Genomic DNA, 22067 nt, shown 5'->3' with positions numbered 1-22067 from the left:
CGCCCATTGGCTGCGGCCCGGCGGCCGATTTGCATACGTTCCGACCGCTTTCGCGTCACCCGCGGATTGAAACATGCACGGAGCTCTTAAAGGGGCCGCGCGCCGCATGGACGGGGCGGGCTGCGCGGGGTGGGAGGGGAATGCGCCTCGCATCGCCCCCCGCGCCCGCCTTCCCTGCCCCCGTACCGAGGAGCTTCTGTCCTCGGAGGGACCGCAGAGCGAGGCCAAGCCTCCAACTACACGCTTTGCAGAGCGCTTCCCTTCCTCCACTCAGAGTCAGGGAGAGCCATTAAGGCACAGGGAGGTTCTAGGCCACACGAGCATACAGACAGAGTGCCAAAACATCGTGCCTGTAGGACAGTATACAGCCACCTCTGCCACCCCGGGAGGAGGGATGGGAGCTAGCTGCCTCCATGCAGGACATCCAGCTGAATACCCAGTCAGCTGCAGGAGCTCATCTAGTCCATAACCAGCCCAGCCACAGTGCTGCCCGCAGGCCTTGTGGCACAGGGGTCTCTACACTCACCCCCAGCCCTCACAGCCGCCTGCCCCTCTCTGGGTACAGCCTCCTCCAGAGCAATGTGGCAGCCGAAACAAACACCCCCCCTTGGCTTCTCCCCAGCCGTGCTCCTCCAGTGAGCACACATGCCATTTATAGCTCCCACAGGGCGCTGGGGCTCACATGCTTCCCATCACATGCCCTGGCTGCCCTGCCCTAGGACCCAGCGCTGCCCACACCTGGTGCAGGTGGCCCACGAAGGGCTGCTCCTCTGTACCATATGCGGTAGACAGATTCCCTGCCCAGCACAGGTGTGCAGACACCACACTCACCAGGGCTGGGGTTCCCTTCACACCACTCTTCAGGCCCGGAGCTCTTGAGCTGATGGGTGAGCCCCTCAGAGGCCTCAGGCCTGGTCTTGAGAATGTGCTCAGAGACATCTGTGCTGTAAGTGGGTTGGGGTGGCAGTAACAGCTCCCTCCTAGGCCTCTCTAAATGGGAATGACAGACACAAATCAGGCAAAGCCCTCATCAGCAGTCCCACAGTACCTGACAAGAGCAGGGTAAGCCGGGTGCTGGGCACAGTCCTCCTACAGCTGCTTGCGTACCCACTAGGAGATAGGCTCACAGCCAGGCTGGATAAGAGAGCTACAACACGTGCTGGCAGCTGGGCTAAAACAGCAGCACCTACACAGTAGACTAAAGGAAGCCTAGCAGCCTTGGTTTGAGCTTAAGTGCAGCTCCCAAGCCACTCCCCTGGGTGGGAAGTCCCAGGTGAGGCTGCTTTGAGCAATTTGGCCCCACTGATTCCCCACAGGGCCTTAACACACCCACGCAAGCACCACGGGGCAGTAGAAAGCCCAGTGAGTGGTGGGGTGGGCCTGTGCCCCATGGCGCTGCCCATGGATCTCTGGGCGTGCAGGAGCTGAGGGCGGCTGGGGAACATTACAGCAATAACAGCTCTCAAGGGCATGTGGAGACACAGGGCCCGGAGATTCTTATGCTGCAGGCAGATGGCAGCTGGGACAACGTGTGCCTGCTGGTTGCACCTCGTTCTGTGCTATACATGTTTGGGGTTGGGGCTGCTAGTGACCCTTGCATGACCAGCCATGCTTCTCTCCAGCACTGGGTATAGCAGTCTGTCTTCCTTTCTCAAGGCTCTACGTTCCTTCCACTTGGGTTTGGGCAATGAGACCCCATCTCTGTCAGCTGTCCAAGTCCTCCCCTCCAGCAGGGGCTGGAGTGGGATGCTTTAACAGCCCGCTCCCCTGTGCTGTATTTAGCTAGGGCCCTATTTGTTCAGCCCGCTGTTTCCAATTAATTTGGCCAACATCTGCCTTGTCCCCGAGGATACAGAGCTTTTTCATGACATCACTCCCAAAAATACACAGCCCCAGCCCCCAATCTTTCTGCACCCTCTGGGTCTGGAGTTTGTCCTAGCTCTGGTGCCTTCCCATACACATGTGGTGGGCAGGCACGGGAGCCCTCGCAATGTATCGGGGTGAGGCTGAGCACCCTATCCTGACACTGCTTCCCATAGCTCCAACACAGGGCAGCAAGGCAGGATGCACACCAAAGGAGTGCTCACAGGGTCTGACATACAGGCTCTGCTACGATCCACCAGAGAGGGCTCCAAGGGGGAAGCGAGGGCACATCCTGAGCCCTCCAGCCACAGCGACTCCTGCTGATGCGCTGTGCCAGGCATTTGGAGGAGCTGTGGAGGCAGCAAGGGGTCAGGGTGCTGACTGCCAGATTCCCTCAGCTGGCTGCAGCCACATCTCAGCTCCCCATGGGCTTTGGCCTGTAGCGGGATGCAAAAGGTCAGGTTGATGGTTAGACGTGATGATTGTGAAGGTCTTTTACAACCTACGTGATTCTAGCAAATTTCCAGAAGTGAACCCTTCTCATGCTCCTCATGAGCCTTCCCCCAGTCACAACAGGGGATCCCAGACACTGCTGCTCCATTGATGGTCAAAGCATAGCTAACTTGAAGCAGGTTGCTCAGGGCCCATCCATTCCAGGGCTGAGCATCTCTGGTGTTGGAGAGCTCACAGCTTCTCTGGGACTGTCCCAAGCCCTCAATGCCACGCACAGGGGACACATTTGTCATGCTGCAGGGACTGCCCCAGCACAGGGCTTCTCCTTGCCAAGAGATGCATAAGATGTAGTGGCAGGAGTCTCCCGCAAACCTGGGTTCCTGACCTCAGGAAGAAAGATCAAGCAGGCACTGACAGCAGTGCCACCAAAGACACCAAAAAAGAGAGAGAAGGGGGAAAAAAAAAAAAAAGCCTTCTTTATTGAGAGCAGCACATATAAACCCAACAAAACCCAACCATTCTTGGCTGCGGTACCCTCCGCTCAAGCAAACAAACTAACCCACTCTAGGCTGCGTTCCAGTAACAGAAATACTATGGTGGGGAGGAGGCAGCGCGCCGGGGAGGGGAGAGAAGGAAGAAAGCGCTGCCCCCAGGAGTCGTACAAAAAAAGGCACGGGGAAGGGATGTGGGGAAAGGTGGTGGAGCGTCTCCTTCATATGCCAGGCACTTCGTGTTCCTGATGGCGGGCCCATGCCCGCAGGCATGCCTAGCACAGACGGACGGACAGATATGCACGTGGCGAGCGGGGAGGGAGAGCTCGGTGCCAGCAGCCCGCGGGCTTTTTGGACCCGTGGAGGAGAGGGGTGTGTGGGGGGAGTACACTGGCTTGTGCTTTGAGTCCAGCAGCCGCTGGTGCCGTGTTTGGGGTCAGGCTCAGCGAAGGCTGCGGGAGCACTGGGGGCAGCCACAGAGCCCCCGCCCACCCTGCCGCATCCTTCCCCAGCAAGGTGCTCAGGCTTTGCTGTCAGCCGGGCTGTCCCCGAGAGCGGCTGCGAGCTCGCTGAAGGAGGGTCGGTCCTTGGGGCTGGGTGCCCAGCAGCGCTGCATCAGCTTGGCGAGGCGTGAAGGGCAGCCCTCGGGCTGCGGGAGCTTCGTCTTTCCCGACTGCAGACCTGGCAAAGAAGCAAAAGCCAAGGGGATGTTGGGAGGAGACACGATCCCCTCCATGGGGAGCGAGGAGCATCCACCGCGTGGACTCTCAGCCCTGTGCCCATCACACGGCCTGGCTGGCCCCAAGAAAAGCACGGAGGCCAGAATACGCGAGGCGCACCACATACCTGCTAGGACCTCATCATCCGCCAGCGGGGTGTACGGCATCTCCCCCTGTGTGAACACCTCCCACATCAGCACACCGAAGGACCACACGTCTGACTTGGTGGAGAACTCGTCCTCCAGCACGGCTTCGGGCGGCATCCAGCGCAGCGGGATCCAGGCCTGGCGGAAGTGGTAGTACTCGCTGCAGGCAGGACAGTTGCAGGTGGTGAGTGAGATGGGCACCACGCCGTGCCCGTGCCCCCGCCCCCCGCCGGGATCCCGGCTGACCTGTTGTACACATCCTTGCTGAGACTCAGGGCTGAGACCTTGACCTGCCTCTGGGCGCTCACCAGGCAGTTCCTGGCCGCCAAGTCCCGGTGCACAAACCTGCCGTTGGAGAGGTGCTCCATCCCCAGGGCCACCTGCGTGCAGAGAGACACCTGGCCCCAGCGAGATGTTGGCACCGGCAGCCCTCCCCAGCAGCCCCAGCGCTGTGGTGCTTTCAAAGCCACATGCTCACCTTGTGCTTGGTGCTGAGGGGCTGTGGCTTCAGGGACTCATCCTTGCTCTTGGAGATTCTCAGGAACTGCTTCAGGTCTCCCTAGGAGATAGACGGAAGCTCAGAGGCAATGCTCTACCAACGCTCATTGGTCCCCATAGTGTCTAGACATGGTGGGCCCACAAGGAGCCTTGTTTCATGGTCCATGGCCCTCCTGGTTCCTGCAGAGCAAGCTAGTATCTCCCTAAGGGCTAAGGTCACGGCAAGCAGGCCTGTGCTCCCAGAAGATCATCCATGCCCCAAAGCACTTTCTATGCCACCAGCTCCAGTCTCCCCTAACTTTGCAGCCATTCTGCAGTGGAGGGTCCCAAAGCTTCACTTCCCCTGCTGCATTTCAGACATAACCAAGAAATTAGGGAAAAGGGGCCCTCCAGCCTTCATACTAGAGCCCCATCCCCCTTGGGACACTTCCAGATGCTGGAAACACTGACATTCATAGAATCACCCACCCCTCACCGTAGACTGGCTGCCCCCCACCAGCTCAGATTGCCCAGGCCCCATCAAACCTGGCCTTGGGTACCTCCAGGGATGGGGTACCCACAGCTCTCTGGGCAACCTGTAAACTCAGCCTTGCCTCCTCAGCCTCGCCCACCCAGTGACACCAGCCCAGACCAACCCAGATGCAGGATGCCATCTCCACTACCTCCCCATCAGGCTCAGGAGCTGCTGGCAGGACCCTTACCAAGTCCACATACTCCAGGACCATGTAGTGCGGCTCAGCCTCACGGCACAGCCCCAGCAGTCGCACCACGTTGGCGTGGTTCAGCTTGCCAAACATCTCTGCCTCACGCCTGAAGTCCAGCTGCAGCTGCTCATCCCTTGTCTGCAGGCTCTTCACCAGCACCAGCGTTTCGCCCTCGCCATCCTCTGCACCTTTTGCCTTGGCCAGGAAGACTTCACCAAATTCCCCCTTACCTGGAAGTGCAGAGCAGCACAGAGGGATACAGCACGCATTAGGACAGGTAGCCTGGCAGCAGCAGGACCTTCTGTCCCCCAGTGCACTGAGTTTCCTGGCTGGCACTGGAGGTTAAACCAGGAGTTTCTTGTTGAGAAGTAGGACAGGGTGACCCAGCATACCCAAGGTAGTGATTGTCTGCAGGTTGGAACGGGGGAAGTGCATCTTGTCAGCAGCACTGTGCCGCTTGCTAGCCCCAGAGCTGCTGCCCAGGTTGGTCAAGGCCACCTCCTCCTGGATCTCTGCTGTCGTCTGCCCATTCTGCAGCAAAGTACCACCTGCAAGGGATGTACACACGGCTTCAGCATCCTGCCATGCTGTGCCGGCAACATTACACTGGGCACCAGCCCCTTCCGGACACCTTAAGCACCCTAGCCTGCTGCCCAGCCCCACAGAGTGCCCTCCCCACAGCTCACGTCTGGCCCCATCTCTGCCAGCCCTGAAATCAGATGCTGAGCAATGGCTTTGGTCCCAGAGCCAACTAGCCCCATCTGGCCTTGTCTGTCCCACATCACGCTGACATCCCCCAGGGGTGGCTACATCACAACTGCCCATGGATAGAAGTCTGCACAACCAGAGCAGATCGAATGTGAAGTGGAGTTGGGCCCTGCCCATGGTCTTCTAATATCCAAGATACCCTTGGGTTCATCTGACCTGACCCCCCTGCTCCTGCGATGCTCACCTCCTTGTAACCTGGAACCTGCCACATCAGGGCAGCTTGGACCTTCTTTTACCACCTGGATTAAAGCAGTGCTAGAGAGTGCTGTCCTTACAATTAATACCAGCAGACTTCCTGATTAGGAAACCCAGTAGAAATTTCCCTGGCACAAAGAGAAGCGAGTGAGCAGCAGAAATCATTACTGCCATAAGAAAGCAGAGAGGTCTGTTTATAGCGGAGCAAATGTGGTGTAGAAAGCAAACGGTGACTTTCTGTGCATGTACTGCTTGGATCAGACCAAGCACTAGGAAGCAAAACTTTTGTGAACTGAATGTAAAGTGCAGAGCACAGCACTGAGCTAAGGTGACACACGTGCAGCGTCACCGTGCATTGCTGAGCGCACTCCATCTCAGCTTGCCTAGTGACAAGCAACAAGAAAACACCTGGTCGTACCTGGCTTTACCACGGGCAGGCTGGTGCTGTGAAGACTGAGATGTGCTAACTTCAGAGCTGTGGCTACTGACACGTTGTCCTCTCCCACAGGCTGGAGCAATGCTTGCAGAAGGCCACAGCAAAAAAACACCATCTGCCCAATAAATCAAAGCTCGGTACTACTTGCGCTCACCCTGCTTCTATGCTAGTTGCCAACAGCACAGCACTTACAGGCTGCTTGAGCCTCTGCTGTCTGCGGCAATGACTGATGGTGTCTCAAGACTAGAAGCCCAAAGCCAAGAGGATGATACAAGACCACTGCAACCCTGCCAAGAAAATACCGAAGGCTGCAGAGCAAGTACTCCGCTGCTGAGAGACAGCACCAGTGGGTGGCAGTGCTTTTGAGCAGACATCCCCATCCTTCACAGAGCTCTGACAAGACAGGTGATAACAAAGGGACAAGAGGGATGAAGTTTCATTTGGGCATCCAGAAGTATTAAAGGGGAACCAAGCATAAAGCCCTGCTTTGCCCACCTGCCTGCACCATGTGAGCACCTCCTGGAGAAATCAGCAAGTGCCAATGTGGAAATTCAATACTCCCATCAGATTCCAGGGCGGTTAACCTCCCAAATCCCCTCCAATATTCACCCAAAAAAGCAGCACAGTCAGATGGAAGGACACTGAGGAGGAACAGAGGATGCACGATGCCAGCCAGGGATGTGACCTCAAAAGATGACCGACTTGTTAGGAATACATCGATCTGCAGGAAATCCATGGAAAGCAAATCTGTGGCCACTGCAAATCCACAGGAAGGTTCAATCTGTCTGGCATTGGCAAAGCCAGTTGGTACCCAGGCAGGGAACTCCTATCACCAGGTGTATGCTGAGATACTTCAGGTCACCTTGCTAACTGGGGACCACAGCACAAGTGATGTTGGGGTCATTCCATTGGAAGGAAAACACAAACCACTTCTCCAAGGGAGGCTATGGAAGTACCAGAAAGGAGTGCAGACATCTGTGCAGCTGAGCAAGAGCTACAACTACTGAGGACACAACTCTTTGAGAGCTAACCTGGTTCCACATAAAGGGAATAAGAAAAGGCAAAGTCTACTGGCATAAAAAGAAAAATATAATAAAGACAGATAAATAACAAAACAAAAAGAAGGGAAAAAAAAACAAAAAAAAAATCCTGAGGAAACAAGAGAAAGGATTCAAACAAATCCTTTCCAAGGAAAAGGATGATGGCCAGAGTCTGCTGGCACATGGGCTGTCTGCAAGTTGGTTACGTGAAAAGCTTGCAGAGGGGACAGCAGTAGAGCACAGAACTGCAGAGGAGCATCCTGGCTCTCAGAAGGTTCCACAGTCAGACTTCTCTTTTAAAGGTTTGGTTCCAACTTCAAAGTATCCATACAAGAGGGAAAACAGCTGACAAACGCCTTTGTGATATTTTGCCAGGACCTCACAGCAACCACCAGAAATCAGGCCGAGGCAGCATGCTGGAGAACTGGTGCAGGAAGAGGTCCAGGGAACTACATAGGAAGCAAACTCGACCGCTCCCCATCACTCAGAAGTCCTCCCTAGGATCACTGACATAAGAACAAACACGATGTCCAAGGAAGAACTAAAGGAGCTTTCAGAAGTGAAAATGATGCTGCAGAGGTATCTTGGGTTCGGGTTTACAGAAGAGCACCTTTTCCTGGCCTATTTCTCACCTGGCAGAAGGTTTCTGTCACCAGCCACAGCCAAAACCAACAGTCAGAGACCCTAAGGGTGAGCAGCAGCCCCTTGTGCTCCAAGAGCTCCCTGCTCACCCTTATCCGCTCCACCTCAATGCTATGGGGCTGCCAGGGAAGCCCCCACCATCGAGGGTGTTGGCCTCACCATTCAGACACTCCATCTCGGGCTCCTCGCCCTCCGGGTGCTTCTTCAGCCTCTTGGCTTTCCTCCGCTTCTTGCAGTAGAACATCAGCCCCAGCACGATAATAATGTAGGCGACAGCTGCTCCCACTGACAGCCCGATGGTCTGGATCATTTTGTAGGGCGTGTGGCTGCCGAGTCCCTCATCATCTTCTGCTGCCGGCTTGTCTGTGGGACAGAGAGCACCAAAGCCATGAGGGCGCAAAGGGATTTCCCAGTCCCTCCTCGAGAATGTGCTGAGGGAAGAGGAAAAGCCCCAGCGGTGGGGCCCGGGACGGCAGGAGGCCACGTCCCAGCACTGGGCACCTCCCTCACCTACAACATAGAGGAAGGCCTCGCGGTGCTTGATGTTGCAGCTGTTGCCGGCAATGCAGGTGTATTTTCCAGAGTCCTCGGTGGTGACATCGTAAATGACCAGGGAGCCATTGGGCATGATCTGAATCCTGCCAACCACACAGAGCCCTTTGCACACATGAGAGGGCAGAGGCAGGCTTGGGGCACCTGCAGCCTCGTATCCCCAGGACAGCACAGCCTCATATCCCTGCTGTAACAGTTCTGCATCCCATGCCATGCAGTGCCCAAGAACAATCAACTAGCTGAAGCTAGGAGAGCCCAGGCCCCCAGATATGGAGACAACTGTGTGCCCTTCTAGCTAGGGACAAGGGCTAGCTGAATCCTGTCCCACTTGGAATGGAGGCTGTGTACCTGGGCAGAAGCTTGCTGGGATCCAAAATCTTGTCCTTCCCTTTCCACTGGATATGTGGCACGGGGTCCCCCTCTGCCTGGCACTGGAACATGGCTGTGTGCCCCTGGTACACAGTTGTGGGCTCTGGTTCCAGCTTGAAGGTGACATAAACTGGAGGCAGAGAGGCCAACATGGAGGCTGTCAGCTCCTGAGTGCGACACTGAGCACATGCAAGAGGACAGGGCCAGCACAGCAGCATGGCATGTGCCCTCTAGGGTTGCACTCAACACATTGGCAAACCAGACATTCAAGCAGCATGGAGCAGAGCTTGGGGTCAGGCCAGACATCTCCTCCCTTGGAAGGACGTGCCATCTACCCGAGTGCCACCCATGAACCCCAAAAGAACAGGAAAGCTTGCTGAAGAACCCTCACCTGCCACCACCAGCTGCACAGTGGCACGGATCTCACCCTGTGGGTTGTTGGAGGCAATGCACGTGTAGTTCCCTGAGTCGCTCCTGCTCACCTTGTGGAAGGACAAGATGCCAGCTCTGTGGCTGACATGGGATGGCAGGCTGCTCCCATCTGCAGGAAGGCAAGAAGAGGGATGTAGCAGCCACAGGTGATACACTGTGCCACACAGCAGCTTCCTCCCACCTGGAGTGGGCCAACACAAGTTCAGAAGCCATATGGACATGGCTGGGCAAGCAGTTCTAGGTGGCAGTGCTTGAGGAGACAGTTGGAGCAAACAGCCTCCAAAGGTGCCTTCCCATCTCAACCACTCTGAGAAGCTCCTGGCATCCATATAAAAGACAGACAGATCCCATTCAAGTCCCCTTCACCTGTTTTAGTCCACTGGATGGTAGGTTTTTCCCGGCCAGTGGCTGAGCAGGACACCGTAACCTCCTTGTTGAACTCCATGCACTGCAGCGGTTGGGGTGAGGGGTGAACTTTAACTTCTCTGCAAGAGACAGAGGTGCCATTAGGTGCCCTGGCCACGGGAGGCACCAAAGGCTCTCCTGCAGGCAAGAAGCTGCCTGCATGGAATGGACACGAAGTGCTTGCCTGCATACCTAGCACGTGTACCCGTGCGTATCCCTCGATGCTGCCTGCCGGCGTGCTGCTCACACACTTGTACATAGTCCCATCATACACCTCCACGTTGTTGATGCGCAGCGTCCCGTTCTCTGAGATTTCAAAGCGTGAGTCCTGCCCGGAGACGGTGTAGGAAGGCAGAAACAACAGTTGTCAGCGCTGGGCTCAGACTCTGTCTGTGGCACTCTGGCAATCCAGGGCTTGGCCACGCCAAGTCCTAGATAGGGGCAGTCCTGCTCAAACCCATCTCTCCAACCACCATCCCGTGAGCACAAGGCTGGCTAGGGACAGCCCACTGAGCTACCAGGTGCCAGGGGGATGGAGGTAGAGTCAGGAGCAGCACCAGGCATTCTGGAGCTGAGCACAACGAAAAGAAAAGCAGCAGTGGGGGCTTGCCTTGTCACCTCACCTCAGAGATGGAGACGCCGTTGCGGTACCAAGTGACTGTAGGTTTCAGGGAAGCCTTGCTGAGGCAATGCAGGTATCCTGGTTTGCTCTCCTCCAGCTGGCTGTCCTTGGGCATCTCCACCCACTTGGGTACCGCTAGGTATGGAAGCGAGGGGTCACACAGGTCCACTCACCACCCCTCCATCCAGCCAGTACCAGCTTGGCCAGGATGGACAGCTTGCAACCAGTTATGAGACATGCAGGAAGGCCACATCCCACCCCAGTTCTCCCCAGCCACTCCTTTATAGCCCCTTCCAATGCTCCCAGCCCTCCTCAGAAAGCTGCCTACTAGCCACGGTGATGCTCAGCTCCTGTTTCTTCTCCCCAGCCTTGTTGGCAGCATGGCACGTATAGGTCCCCGCATCTGCCTCGGTGATGCTGGTGAAAACGAGCTGCTCTGCCTCCTGGTACACCCTGCCAGCAGTGGGGACCCGCTCCTGGTTTCTCTCCCACCAGACCTGGGGCGTGGGTACACCCCGCGGGGCAGCACAGGACACACGGTGCCCCTGGTTCGCCGTCAACACCTTCGGGGAGAAGGGTGCCATCTCTTCGATCTCTGAGAGGAGCAACAGACAGCAAGGCTCAAATAGGGCAGTGTGGCCATCCCACCAGCATCGCTGTCCCCACAGGAGCCACCAGCCAAGGGAAAATGTGCACAAGCTATATGTACCAGCTTACCGGCCTGTTACTATGCGACCCCACAGCTCAAGAGGGACAGTGCAGCTATGAGACCCACTGCCCACCCCATCACCAGGACCTCACCTGCCAGCCGCAGAGTCGCCTTCAGCACGAGAGCTTTCCCCTTCTGCCCATGGCCAATGCACTTGTAGACACCGGTGCTGCGGGCCTTCACCTGGGTGATCAGCAGGGAACCATTGGCAAACACAGTTGTCCTGGGCATGAAGGGAGAAGCAGACCTCAGCAGGCGTCTCTGCAGGACGTGGGGCAGAGTCAAAGCCCCGTGATGTCCTACAGCAACGCACAGAACAAATGGGGAGGTCTTTGTGCCAAACCAAGGCAGGGGAAGCAGAATGAAGGAGGAAGTGAGATGCATGCTTCATCAAGGAGATGTGCTAAGAGAAGTCTTTTCCTTGGAGCAGAGCTGGCTTCCAGAAAGATGCACCCCAAAATGAGCCAGCTCCAAGAGATGGCTCAGCCAGGAAAGGGAAAAAGGGGCACAAGGTGGCGCCCAGGAGCTGCCGGGCCATGGGGCACGTGGCCCCAGATGGCACCACTTGCCTGGCACAGTCCCTCTGAGACATCTCTGGCCCAAGATCCCCATTACAGGCAACCTGGCTGGGCTGGGAGATGCATGAGGATCACCATGCATGGGTAACCTGCTGCAAGGACATCCTAGGCTGCAGGAATCATATGGGTGTTTGGGGCCCACAAACATTTCTGGCTTTGGGAGTCACCACATGCAGGCAGTTGGAGCTGTAAGACAGCCATTAGCCCAGTGAACTGCCATGTGTATGCTGGAGGCTGGGAGGCATCCCTGAGCCTGGGGAACACCACTTGTGGGTATCTGGTACTGGGACGTTTCCCTGGCTCTGCGAACTGTCTTGAGTGGGTGTCTGGGGCACTGGCTCCATGAATCACCATGCCCAAATATTTGGGCTGGGAGACATCCCCAGTGCTGGAGATCATCATGCACAGGCATCTCAGACTCACAGCCTCACAGATTTCTTCAAGAACAAACCATTTTGTAAGTCTTACGCTGATGAAGGCTCCACACAAGGAACAAGGCTATGTCAAACCCAAGTCATCCAAGCTGAGAAACCAACTCCAGTGGCCAGCCTGATGTTGAACATTTGCCCTTGGGCATAGCCAACGTTTGGCCTCTCTCATTTACTTCTGGTGCCCCCTCCCCACTCTTCCCAGCCCTGCCCACATCACCGGGGTCCCTGTTACTTGGATCTGTTGGTGATGGGGCTATCTTCAAAGAGCCACTCCTGCGTGGGAGGGGGCACGGCTGCAAACTGGCAATCAAACATGGCCTCTTCATTCTTGGTCACGATGAGGTCCTGTGGGACGATCACCGCCTGGGGGAAGCTCTCATCTGCAGCAACAGAGACCACCGGAGGGTAAGAAAAGCAGAACAGCTGTGCTTCAGGAAACCCAAAACAGAGCCCCCGGCCCGGGCACTGTGGACACGACTCACCGATGATATTCAGTGTGAAGTTGTCCTGGCTGCACACGGAGCCAACGGCGCTGCGGGCACAGCAGTAGTAGAGACCATTGTCGTCGGGGCTGGCGCTGCGCAGGGTGAGGGTCCGCTCCTTGCTGCTGACAGAATAGGTGCCACGGCCGTCGGGGAGCGGAGCGCCGTCCCGAAACCACTGCCACGTGGGGCTGCGAGACAGGGGCGAGAGGGTGAGCGGGCGCCGAGCGGCTGCCGGGCTCCCTGGCGAGTGGGTGTGCGGAGGGGACAGCCCAGAGATGGCCCTTTCCCTGGCTCTCCGCTCCCACCGCTGGCCCCGACACACACACGAAGCTATGAGACATGCAGCCAAGTGGACGGGACATGATCGGAAAGCGACGGAGAGTGACCGCAGCACACCAAGCAGCGCAGCGACCGGGCTGTGACAGCCCGTCCTTACTGTGCTCCTCGCTACGCGGCTCCGAGGAAGCCGTTTGCCTTCTCCCCCGGTGCTCGGCCGCAGGCTCAATCCTGCTTTTCGCCTTCCCTAGACTCTACTGCGTCCTCGCAGGAGAGAGGAGGAGAGAGAGACAGAGAGAGGGGAAGAGCGCGCGGCGAAGGCGCGGGGGGACCTCCGGCCGGGCTCCTCGGGAGGCAACCCTTACCGCGGGTGGCCGTCGATGTGACACCGCAGCACCACCGTGGAGGAGGGCTGGATCTCAGCTGCGCTGGCCGGCTGCTTCAGCACCACGCCGCCCGTCTCGATCCCTGCGCGATCAAAGGAAGTCTCAAGCGGCTGGTTCATGAGCCCAGCTGGGGGCCAATGCAGTAAAAACCAGGCAGCGTGGAGCAAAGGGACACCACCCTGCAAATGTCTCTCTGCCCTGTGTCGCTGCCCCTTAAGGGATGAGATGGGCTCTGAAAGGACCTGCAGTGCTCAGGACACGCTTGGTGCTGTAACATCCCCATTTCATCTATACACATGGGGAAGGCAGCATCTCTGAGAGCCTTGGCGGCATCAGAAGATGAAAAGGCCTAGAAGGCATGATGGATGTGTGAGCTGGAAAGGGATCATTTAGGTTGGAAAAGATCCTTAAGATCATCAAGTCCAACCGCCAACCTAACAATGCCAACATATGCCTCTAAGTACCCCAAACACACACTTCTTAAACACCTCCAGGGATAGGGGCTCCACCACCTCCCTGACAGGCTGTTCCAACACCTGGCCACCCTTTTCCTGAAGAAATTCTTCCTGATATCCAATCTAAACCTCCCCTGGTGCAACTCAAGACCATTTCCTGGCACTCCAGGTACCTGGCCTATGCTGTGCTTCCTTAGTCCTTGTCCAACTATCACCCCACACACCAGCAGGCATTCCCAGTCCCACACCCTCCCAAGAGAGCACTGTGCCCTTGCCCCAAACTCACACTTGATGTTGAAGGACGCGTTGGCTGTGCGAGCCTCCTCCCCGGTCTGCACGTTCCTCGCCACGCACTGGAAGCTTCCAGCATCCCGATGCCGGTCGACAGCAGCAAACTGGAGGTTGCTGCCTTCCTTGAAGCGCTGCTCCGTGTCCTGGATGGGGAGCCCGTTCTGCAGCCACTCAAATTCCACGTGGGCCGGCTCCTCCACCTCGCAGCGGAGGATGGCACTGCGGCCGTGCAGGGCGTCCTGTGAGTACGGCTCCTTGGCAAAACGGATCGCTGCCTGGGCCCCCACCGCTGCAGGACAGAGAAAGGAGGGCACACCTAGAGCACGTGGATGGGCAGAGAGCAGCGGGGAAGCACTGCTGCTCACACTGGTCTCTAGTTTCTAGCTGAAAGTGCAGCATGAGGAGAAACACCTTCCAAAGCACAATCCCCTGTAGAGCTACAATCTTGGCTACTCCTGCACCTACATTCAAAGAGGTGTGGTGCTCTAAGGCTCTCACCTCCCAGCAACCACGTGGAGAGGGCTGCTTTGAGCCAAGCACAGCTCCATGGGGTGCCAGTTGTGGCTGCTGCACATCCAGCCTGCACACAGAGGCATCTCACAGCATCCAGACTAGGGATTCTGCTGCCTAAAAGCTGGATAGCAAGCAGCTTCTTTAGGCAGCTCAGGTGTTTCTTTGCACCCCTCCTGATCTGCTTTTTTGGGACATGCCCTAAGCCTTAACCATGCAACAGAATCATCCCAGAGCAGAATACATGGACTATTTCCAGGCTTTCCTCAAACCCTCTCTCCTTGGGACCACGAGTCTATTTCACATACTCAGATATTAGCTAGCAAAAAACTGCTCTGGAACAAGGATCATTTCTGGGACTGACCATAGCTGCTGGAGCACAGCACAGAACATCTACACTTGCCAGCCGAAATCAAAACTAGAAATTGCAGTGCTGACCACAGGGCCTGATAGCGGCCGCGGGGTGGTTCTGGATGGCTGGAAGCATCTCTTTGCAGGGAGGAAGTAAGCCACTAGCCCCGAGCCCCACCAAGATGTGAAGCCTGAGCTCCTTGAGCAAAAGACACAAGTGAGCAGACCCACACTGCAGCTTCCAGCGGCGCTAGAAAACCCAAGCGTCCTCCCTCCAAACAACAAGCCTCAGTGCCTGGGGGACCTGCAGACAGCTCTGTGTGGCTGCTGGGGACAGCACCAGCGTTCCGCTGTCCGGCTGCCGCCTGGCCACAGCCAGCCATGCAGGCGCTCTGCTCTGGTTACCAGCTGGCCGCAGAGAGGCGAGCAGACAAAGGGCAATTCAGCGCGCGCTGATAGCTGCAGGGCTCCGCTCCCAGCACTGTGCTCTGTGAGGAAAGAGGCCAAGCCAGACAGATGTCGAACATCTTTGAAGTGCTCTCTCACGAACCAGAGGAAGAAAGTGGCTGGAGTGATGTGCTCCCAGCTCTGCACGAGAAGGACAGCTCTGCAGAGGGACAGGGAATGTGGACAAAGCTCGGTATGAGTTCCACACTGGACGCATGGATTTCATAAGATGTCAGGAAGCACTGGGATCCAGCTCCCTGGTAAAATAGGAGGAAGCATTTGTGTCTTCCAACTGGTCAGGTGAGATCCATGCCATGAACATCCTCATCGAGTGCGTGTGCCAAAGCAAACTGGGATAAATAAGCATCAAAGCACAGTAAGAGCCAGAGACTTGTGTTGTGTTCTGACAGTGGCATCCAAGGTGCCATGGAAACACTGGCTGCATAAGCTGGAACCCAACGAGTGAGATTTGGGGCTGTAAGGAAACATGGGATGTGGTTTAGCCGTCATGGTTATGGGCAACAGTTGGACTAGCTGACCGTAGATGCCTTTTCCAATCTTAATGATTCTCTGGGTAGCAGCTGGATGTGGAACAGCCATTTGAAAAGACACCAGAAACCCAGAATTGGACGCTCTCAATTCACAGAAGCAGAGCCCAGTGTTTGGAGAGGGGAAGCAGAGCCCTGAGCATCGCTGTGTGGCACAGCCATGGTCACACAGGGCTGAGCTGCTGGAGTCCTCCAGTGTGGCCCAAGCTGGCAGATGAGAGCTCCTGCAGCACCTGGGGGAGGGCAGAACTGGCTCCGCTCTGTCTGATCGGACGTCTCCACCATGGCGTACGACTTCACAAGCTAATCCAGGCTGGGCAGCATCGCCACCTGAAAAAATACTCATGCAACACCACTTCTACTATGTGCACAGGAAGCCAGCTCAGTAAACCCAAGCCAGAGCAGAGCCCTTCCCTCGTGGTGTGGCTGGGCCCAGCCAAGCAGCTCTTCTAAATGCACGCGCTGGCAAGCAGCAGTGAGCTGCGTGTGCATGTGACACAAACCATCCCCGGCTGGGGGAAGAAACCCTCAACACATGTTTCTGGCGTAAAACCATTTTAGCTGTGGCTGCACAGAGCTCTTCAGGAAAGCTTCAGCCCAGTTGGATAAACGTGGTTTTAAACTCAGCACGCTTGCAAACACCCAGTGCAGTTTCACCCAAGGTGTATTTTAATGGAACCATGGAAGCTTCCAGGTGAGACAGCTGATGGAGGTTGAGTGAATGGTGCAGGAAAGCAGCACTGGTACCTGTGGGTCCCCTGGTGGCATTCCCAGACCCCACAAAGGGGAGGGACAGGCATCAGTGGGAAGAGGAGAGAAGGCTCCACCACATTCCAGCTCCGAGTGCATTCTCACAGCAAGGATCCAGATCCAGGAACACAGCACCCTTCATGCACTGATATTGCCCTGCTCAAAATTAATTTCATTGCTTTAAGGTTGCAAATGGTAGATTCCCAGGAAAACACCCTCATACAAACGCTTGCATTTCTGGCTTGAATTTCCACCAAGCGGATCTCAATGCACCTTTTGGGCTTGGGATGTCCCCAAGACTTGGCCCCCACATCCTCCTCCCAAACTCCTCCAAGCCCATCTGGCTGCTGCAGCTCTGCACAAACTGAGGCAGCCAGGCAGCACAATCCCTGCCCCGCCTGGCGGGCCGCATCTTGAAGCGATCCGAAAAGATCATTGTCTCCCTGACTAACGACATCGCTGGGGAATGCAGCCTCAACCACAAGGCCCTCAGCTGCTGCACAGCCCTGATCCCTGCCGTGCCTGCAGCTCACCTACAGCCATGCTGGGAAGCAGAGCTGGGAGCAGGCAGCGGTGCTGCACGTCGTTTGGGACATCCATGCCCCTCCCCACCATGGGCCACCCATATCCTGGCATCAGTGAGCTGGGCAAGCTCTGGGCTGAGGACACAAGGGAATAAGGAAAGGACTCATATTATTCTTTTTGACCCCCAAAAGCCTAAGTTTGCTGGCTCTTGAGACACCACGGCTGACGTAAGGATGTGAGTAATCCCAAAGCTGCTAGCCACCAAACATGCTAAAGGCATGGGAACAGGAATTAGGAAAAGGTTTTAAGGTTAACTGGTTTGGAAAGGTCTGTGGGGCTTCTGCAGCTTGCAGCTAGGCCACAGCAGTGCTACCTTGCAGCCTTGCCTCCCAGAGTGATTCTGCAAAGTTCACCCTGCCTTGGCCCTGCCACATGTGCAAGCCAGCTCCTTTAACACTGGGTATGTGGATGAGAGAAACTATAATGCATCTGCAGCACTAAGGGCAGCAAAACCCAGAGCATACACACTGCATGCGTCCTCCCCAGAAGGGAACTATCTTCTCCCATCAGCAGGAAGCTCCACATCTGCTCAGCCGAAGAGGGAAAAAAAAAAACCAAAAAAAAACAACACTGAAGGAACCAAAATGCAATGGAAAGAGCCAGGTGCAAAACCAGCCAGCTCCTCCAAGGAATTCTGGCACAGGGCATGGCTGCCTGGCAGAGAGGACCTCAAACACTGCAGAAGGACCTGGGCACCCTACAATGACCACAAAGGGCACTTTTCTGCAGAGAGGAGGTACTTCTGGGCACGTCTTTTTTGTACCGCGGCACTCAGACTGCTGGCAGTGCCGGTGGTGAGGCTGTGCAGCACACAGCAGAGGGGACAGCCATTCCCCTCACCTGCTGGCAGCGTGGGGCCTGGTGCCTCCAGGGTACGGCTGCCCCTTCTGGCTCCAGGGCACACCGGTGGCTCAGCCATCAGGCAGCACCCCCAGAGGCAGCCTTCATAGGAAAAGAACATCCAACCTCAGCAGAAAGCACCGAGTGGCTCGCTCTTGAATCCCGTGCCCCAGGGAGCTCAGTGTGGGATGGGCATGGGCAGCCCCAATCTCAGGATCAAATAATCTCCATCGAGACATGGAAACCACCCTCTTCTCTCTCTCCCCCCATGGAGGTCCATCACCCCAAACTGCCAGCAGCCATTCTTTCCTGACAGCAGTGCCTTGCCACCAAGCAAGAACAGCACGCCAGCATCTGCTCTTTGTCCTGGCGAGGCTCTCAGTGTGTGCAGGGCCCCGTACAGACCTCCCATTCACGGCTCGAGCAAGCCATGTGTTTCCTGGCACAGTTCATTACAAACACGCTCCTGTAAATGCAGATTTTTGGCACGGATCGACACACGGGTCAGCTTTTCATCCCCTCTTGGTCTCAGCCACGGAGCCAGCACACTCACTTGCACCAGCAAGGCAAGAAAAAATCATTACAACTGAATAACACAAGCAATTCCACTGCCTGGTGGGTTGGTCCCTACAGCCACGTAAAGCAGCCGCTCAGAGCGCGCCTGCTCCGTGCACAGTCTATTCCACTCCTTAGCAGATACTGCAGAAACAGCAGCCAAGCCAAACACCCAGAGAGATTTGCATCTCCAAATGATTTCCAGCCAGCACGTTCCTCTCTGCGAGAGGCTCCAGTTGAGAAAGCCTCTCAAATGGGTCGAGTTGCAATAAACCCCTCTCCCCCGCCAGGCCAGATGGAAATGGTTTGATGCAGGCAAGGAGCTCCGAGCATGGCGGGTCTGGTCTGAGCAAGCTGAACATCTGGAAAGCCTTTGGGCACCCATCATGTTAGCCTTTTAAAACCACAATGTGTCCCACTCTAGTTAAACTAAAAAGAAAAACTTGCCTTGTGCCTGGGAAAAAGATTATCCCTATGTGAGTCACCAGCACAGCTGGACGGGTCCAACCATGCATTTCCAAGAGATGCTGTGCTGGAGTGGCTCTGGCTTCCAGCACCAGGAGCTCCAAGGGCAGGCCAAGACAACGAGGGACACGGGAAAACAGTCTCTCATTGTCCCTTTGGCCATGCCACACACCTGGCAACCAAAAGGGACCTTAACTCTTCCATGAGCCCTGCCGCAAAGCACCCAGATATATGCAGCCTTCCAAGTGGGATTTACTGATCCAAAGGGAAAGCAACCCAAGTTCAAAGTACACACAGAGGCATCCCAATCCTGTAACAGCTGGAAGCATCTGCTCATCTCACAGTACATCCCACAGTTTGGCCTGGGTCCCAGATGAAAACTGCAGAGCTGGATCGCTCCTTCCTCACCTCTATCCCTGTGTGATAATGCAAGACTGCATTTGCACCAGACCCGGGCCACCACAGAACATCACGGCCCACAGCAGGAGCCTTGCAGTGCACGGCAGATGCAGGCCCTTGTTTGGGAGCATCTTGGCTCCCAGCAGAACATTGAGCCTCAGCTGCTCCGTGGTGGGGACCACAGCATCTCTCCCCACCAACCTCCGCACACAGGGCAACCACCAAGAATCCAACTCAACCCTTCAAATCAAGCTTGTGAATTAAGAAAAAAAAGAAGCAGAAAAAAACCTATAACCACATAGTGCAATTCCCATTAGCCTCCCCAGCACTGTTCAGAGAGACTGGGAGCTGCGGGGATTCTCTTCCCCATGGCTAGCAACTCTCCCTGACTTTCCAGGGCCCATCCTTGGGAATGGCACAGCCAAATTTCTGAGCAGTTATTGCACAAAAGCAGAACAAAGCCATCAGGGGGTCGAGGGCTGTAAATCAGTCATGGAGTGAACATGGAGGCAGTGCTCACAGCACTATGCTGGGGGCAGCTGGCCATGGGAAGGGGAGTAGTCCACCCCACGCAGTTCAGAAGCAGAAACAGGAGCTGCTCAAACATCCACTGTGGGAGAACATCCCAGTATCAACCCAGAGAAAGGCTCTGCATGAGGACCAGCTTACCTGCATGGCCTCCAGGCAGCAGGATAAAAGCAGAGCCACTCAAAGCGACGTGGCTGAGGACAGGGTGGGGTGGGGAGCGAGGTCCAGAACAGCACCAGGATCACCTAATCCATGGAGTGATGGGGCCGTTCCGGAAGGTTCCTCCTCACTCTCAGAAAGAGCAGGGCTGCTCCCAGTCTGGTGGGACAGCCTGCACGCTAGGCAGGTGGTCTCCAAGGCCAAGGGATTCGCTAGCAGTCTTGGTTTGATGGTGGATGCCCAGCACCTTGCTCCTGCAGTGGGGATGCTAGACCGGGCCAGGGAATCCCAGCAGCTATGGTGGCTCCCACAGCAGGCTAGGGCTGCTGAACCAGCACAGTTGGCCTTGGTCAGAACAACTCCCCGTCCGTCTGGAGGGTGGGCTGAAACCACTCTGAACCACGCCGGCACACAGGGCTGTGCCCATGCTCCTGGCAGCCGTCACAAGAGGATGTGTGGGCATCCCTGGTGGGAGCAGCCCCAGGGCAAGGATGCAGTGCACAGGGCTGTGTGGTGGCCCACAGCCATCCAAGCCCAGCTAGCCTTCTCGCACCGAGAGGCGCAAATCTCCGAGCCCACTGCCCCTGCAATGCAGAGGATCACTGCAGAGAAGTACATCAAGCGCTGCCCGACCTTCAAGCTGAAGCCAGAGCCAATACCACCAAGCCCTCGAGACAGCAGCAAGCAAGATGAGAAGGCCGCAAGCCTGGCGGTGGGAGCTGGAAATCCTGCTGGCTCAATTAAACCCTCCTTAACGGCCCGTCAGCCAAAGGCTCTCGCGCAGACCTTGTGTCTGCTGGGTTGCCAAGCCCCAGTGAGGAGCACACATGCTTTGAGGGTGACTCAGCACCAGCGCTGAGCTCACTGCACCCACTGGTGCTGCCAACTGACTCTCCCAGGCGCTCTCGGAGCCCTCCAGCAATTCCCTGGCCTCCTCAGGAACGCTGATTTATGGCTGACGCGTGCTACCAGCAGCACGCAGCAGGTTGGAGACACATCTGGTCTGGATGGGTTGAACAGGAGCCAGCAGAGTGCCCAGGTGGCCAAGAAGCCTGCATCAGAAATAGCATGGCTGATAAGACTAAGAAGGTGACCGTCCCTCCGCACTGGCGAGGCCGCACCTCGAGTGCTGTGCTCAGTGCTGGGTCCTCACTGCTAGAAAGGCACTGAGGGCCTGGAGCGTGTCCAGAGAAGGGCAGTGGAACTGTGAGGGGTCTGGGGCACAAGTGTGATGGGGAGCGGCTGAGGGAACCGGGGCTGTTGGGTCTGGAGAAGGACAACAGAAGTCACAGCTCTACAACTGCCTGAAAGAAGGCTGCAGCAAGGAGAACGTCAGTCTCTTGCCCCAAGTGATGAGAAGAAATGGTCTCAAATTGTGCCAGGGGAGGCTTAAGTTGGGCATCAAGAATTTTTTCATGGAAAGGGTGGTCAAGCACTGGAACAGGCTCCCGGGAAGCAGCGAGTCCCCCTCCCTAGAGTTGTTTAAGACAAGTGTGGACATGGCACTAAGGGACATGGTTAAGCGATGGGATGCAGTAGGTCTGATGGACAGCTGGACTTGGTCATCTTGAAGGTCTTACCCAAGCCAGATGATTCCGTGATTCCACGATCCTATGAAGGCAAGGCTTTCTGGCTGACACAGCAAGGCTGTTTCGTTTCTCTCCCATTAAAGGGAACACGGCAGACAGATGTCACGTAAAGTCAGGATGAGCCATGTGCTCCCTGCACTGTGGCCTTGAAGTATGACACAATGCTTCCCCAAAATCAAGTGAGGGCCCACAAGAATGCAAAAGTCAGTACCATGCAAAACCCCTTTGGCAGTGGTGCAGGAGAGCTCAGGTGACACTGAAGGGCCAGGAAGGTCCTGCCAGCACCAGAGATGGCTCAGGGCACAAGGAGAGACCCTGCAGCAACCAAATTGCATTGCTTCATCTTTGTTTGCTCAGCCCAGAGCAGAGGAGCTGAGGGGAGGCCTGATGGCAGC

The 22067-nt window shown here is 56.3% G+C and overlaps 1 protein-coding gene across 1 annotated transcript; it reads right to left on the bottom strand.

Moving 5' to 3' along the window:
• Positions 1–2772: 2772 nt before the first annotated feature.
• On the bottom strand, positions 2773–16142 carry PTK7 (protein tyrosine kinase 7 (inactive)). Its single transcript, XM_031552293.1, is given in 21 exon segments — positions 2773–3488; positions 3654–3832; positions 3919–4070; positions 4151–4231; positions 4872–5104; positions 5267–5422; positions 8115–8318; positions 8466–8593; positions 8856–9006; positions 9268–9417; positions 9675–9773; positions 9776–9793; positions 9906–10041; positions 10337–10470; positions 10664–10930; positions 11137–11267; positions 12286–12433; positions 12536–12726; positions 13180–13282; positions 13942–14235; positions 16036–16142. Coding segments are annotated over 21 exon segments (3168 nt in total). The 5' UTR covers positions 16088–16142; the 3' UTR covers positions 2773–3327.
• Between the last annotated feature and the right edge of the window lie 5925 nt (positions 16143–22067).

This window comes from Meleagris gallopavo, chromosome 2, assembly GCF_000146605.3.
Source record: "Meleagris gallopavo isolate NT-WF06-2002-E0010 breed Aviagen turkey brand Nicholas breeding stock chromosome 2, Turkey_5.1, whole genome shotgun sequence".
Taxonomy (NCBI): Eukaryota; Metazoa; Chordata; class Aves; order Galliformes; family Phasianidae; genus Meleagris; species Meleagris gallopavo.
This window is presented reverse-complemented; position numbering and strand designations above follow the sequence as displayed.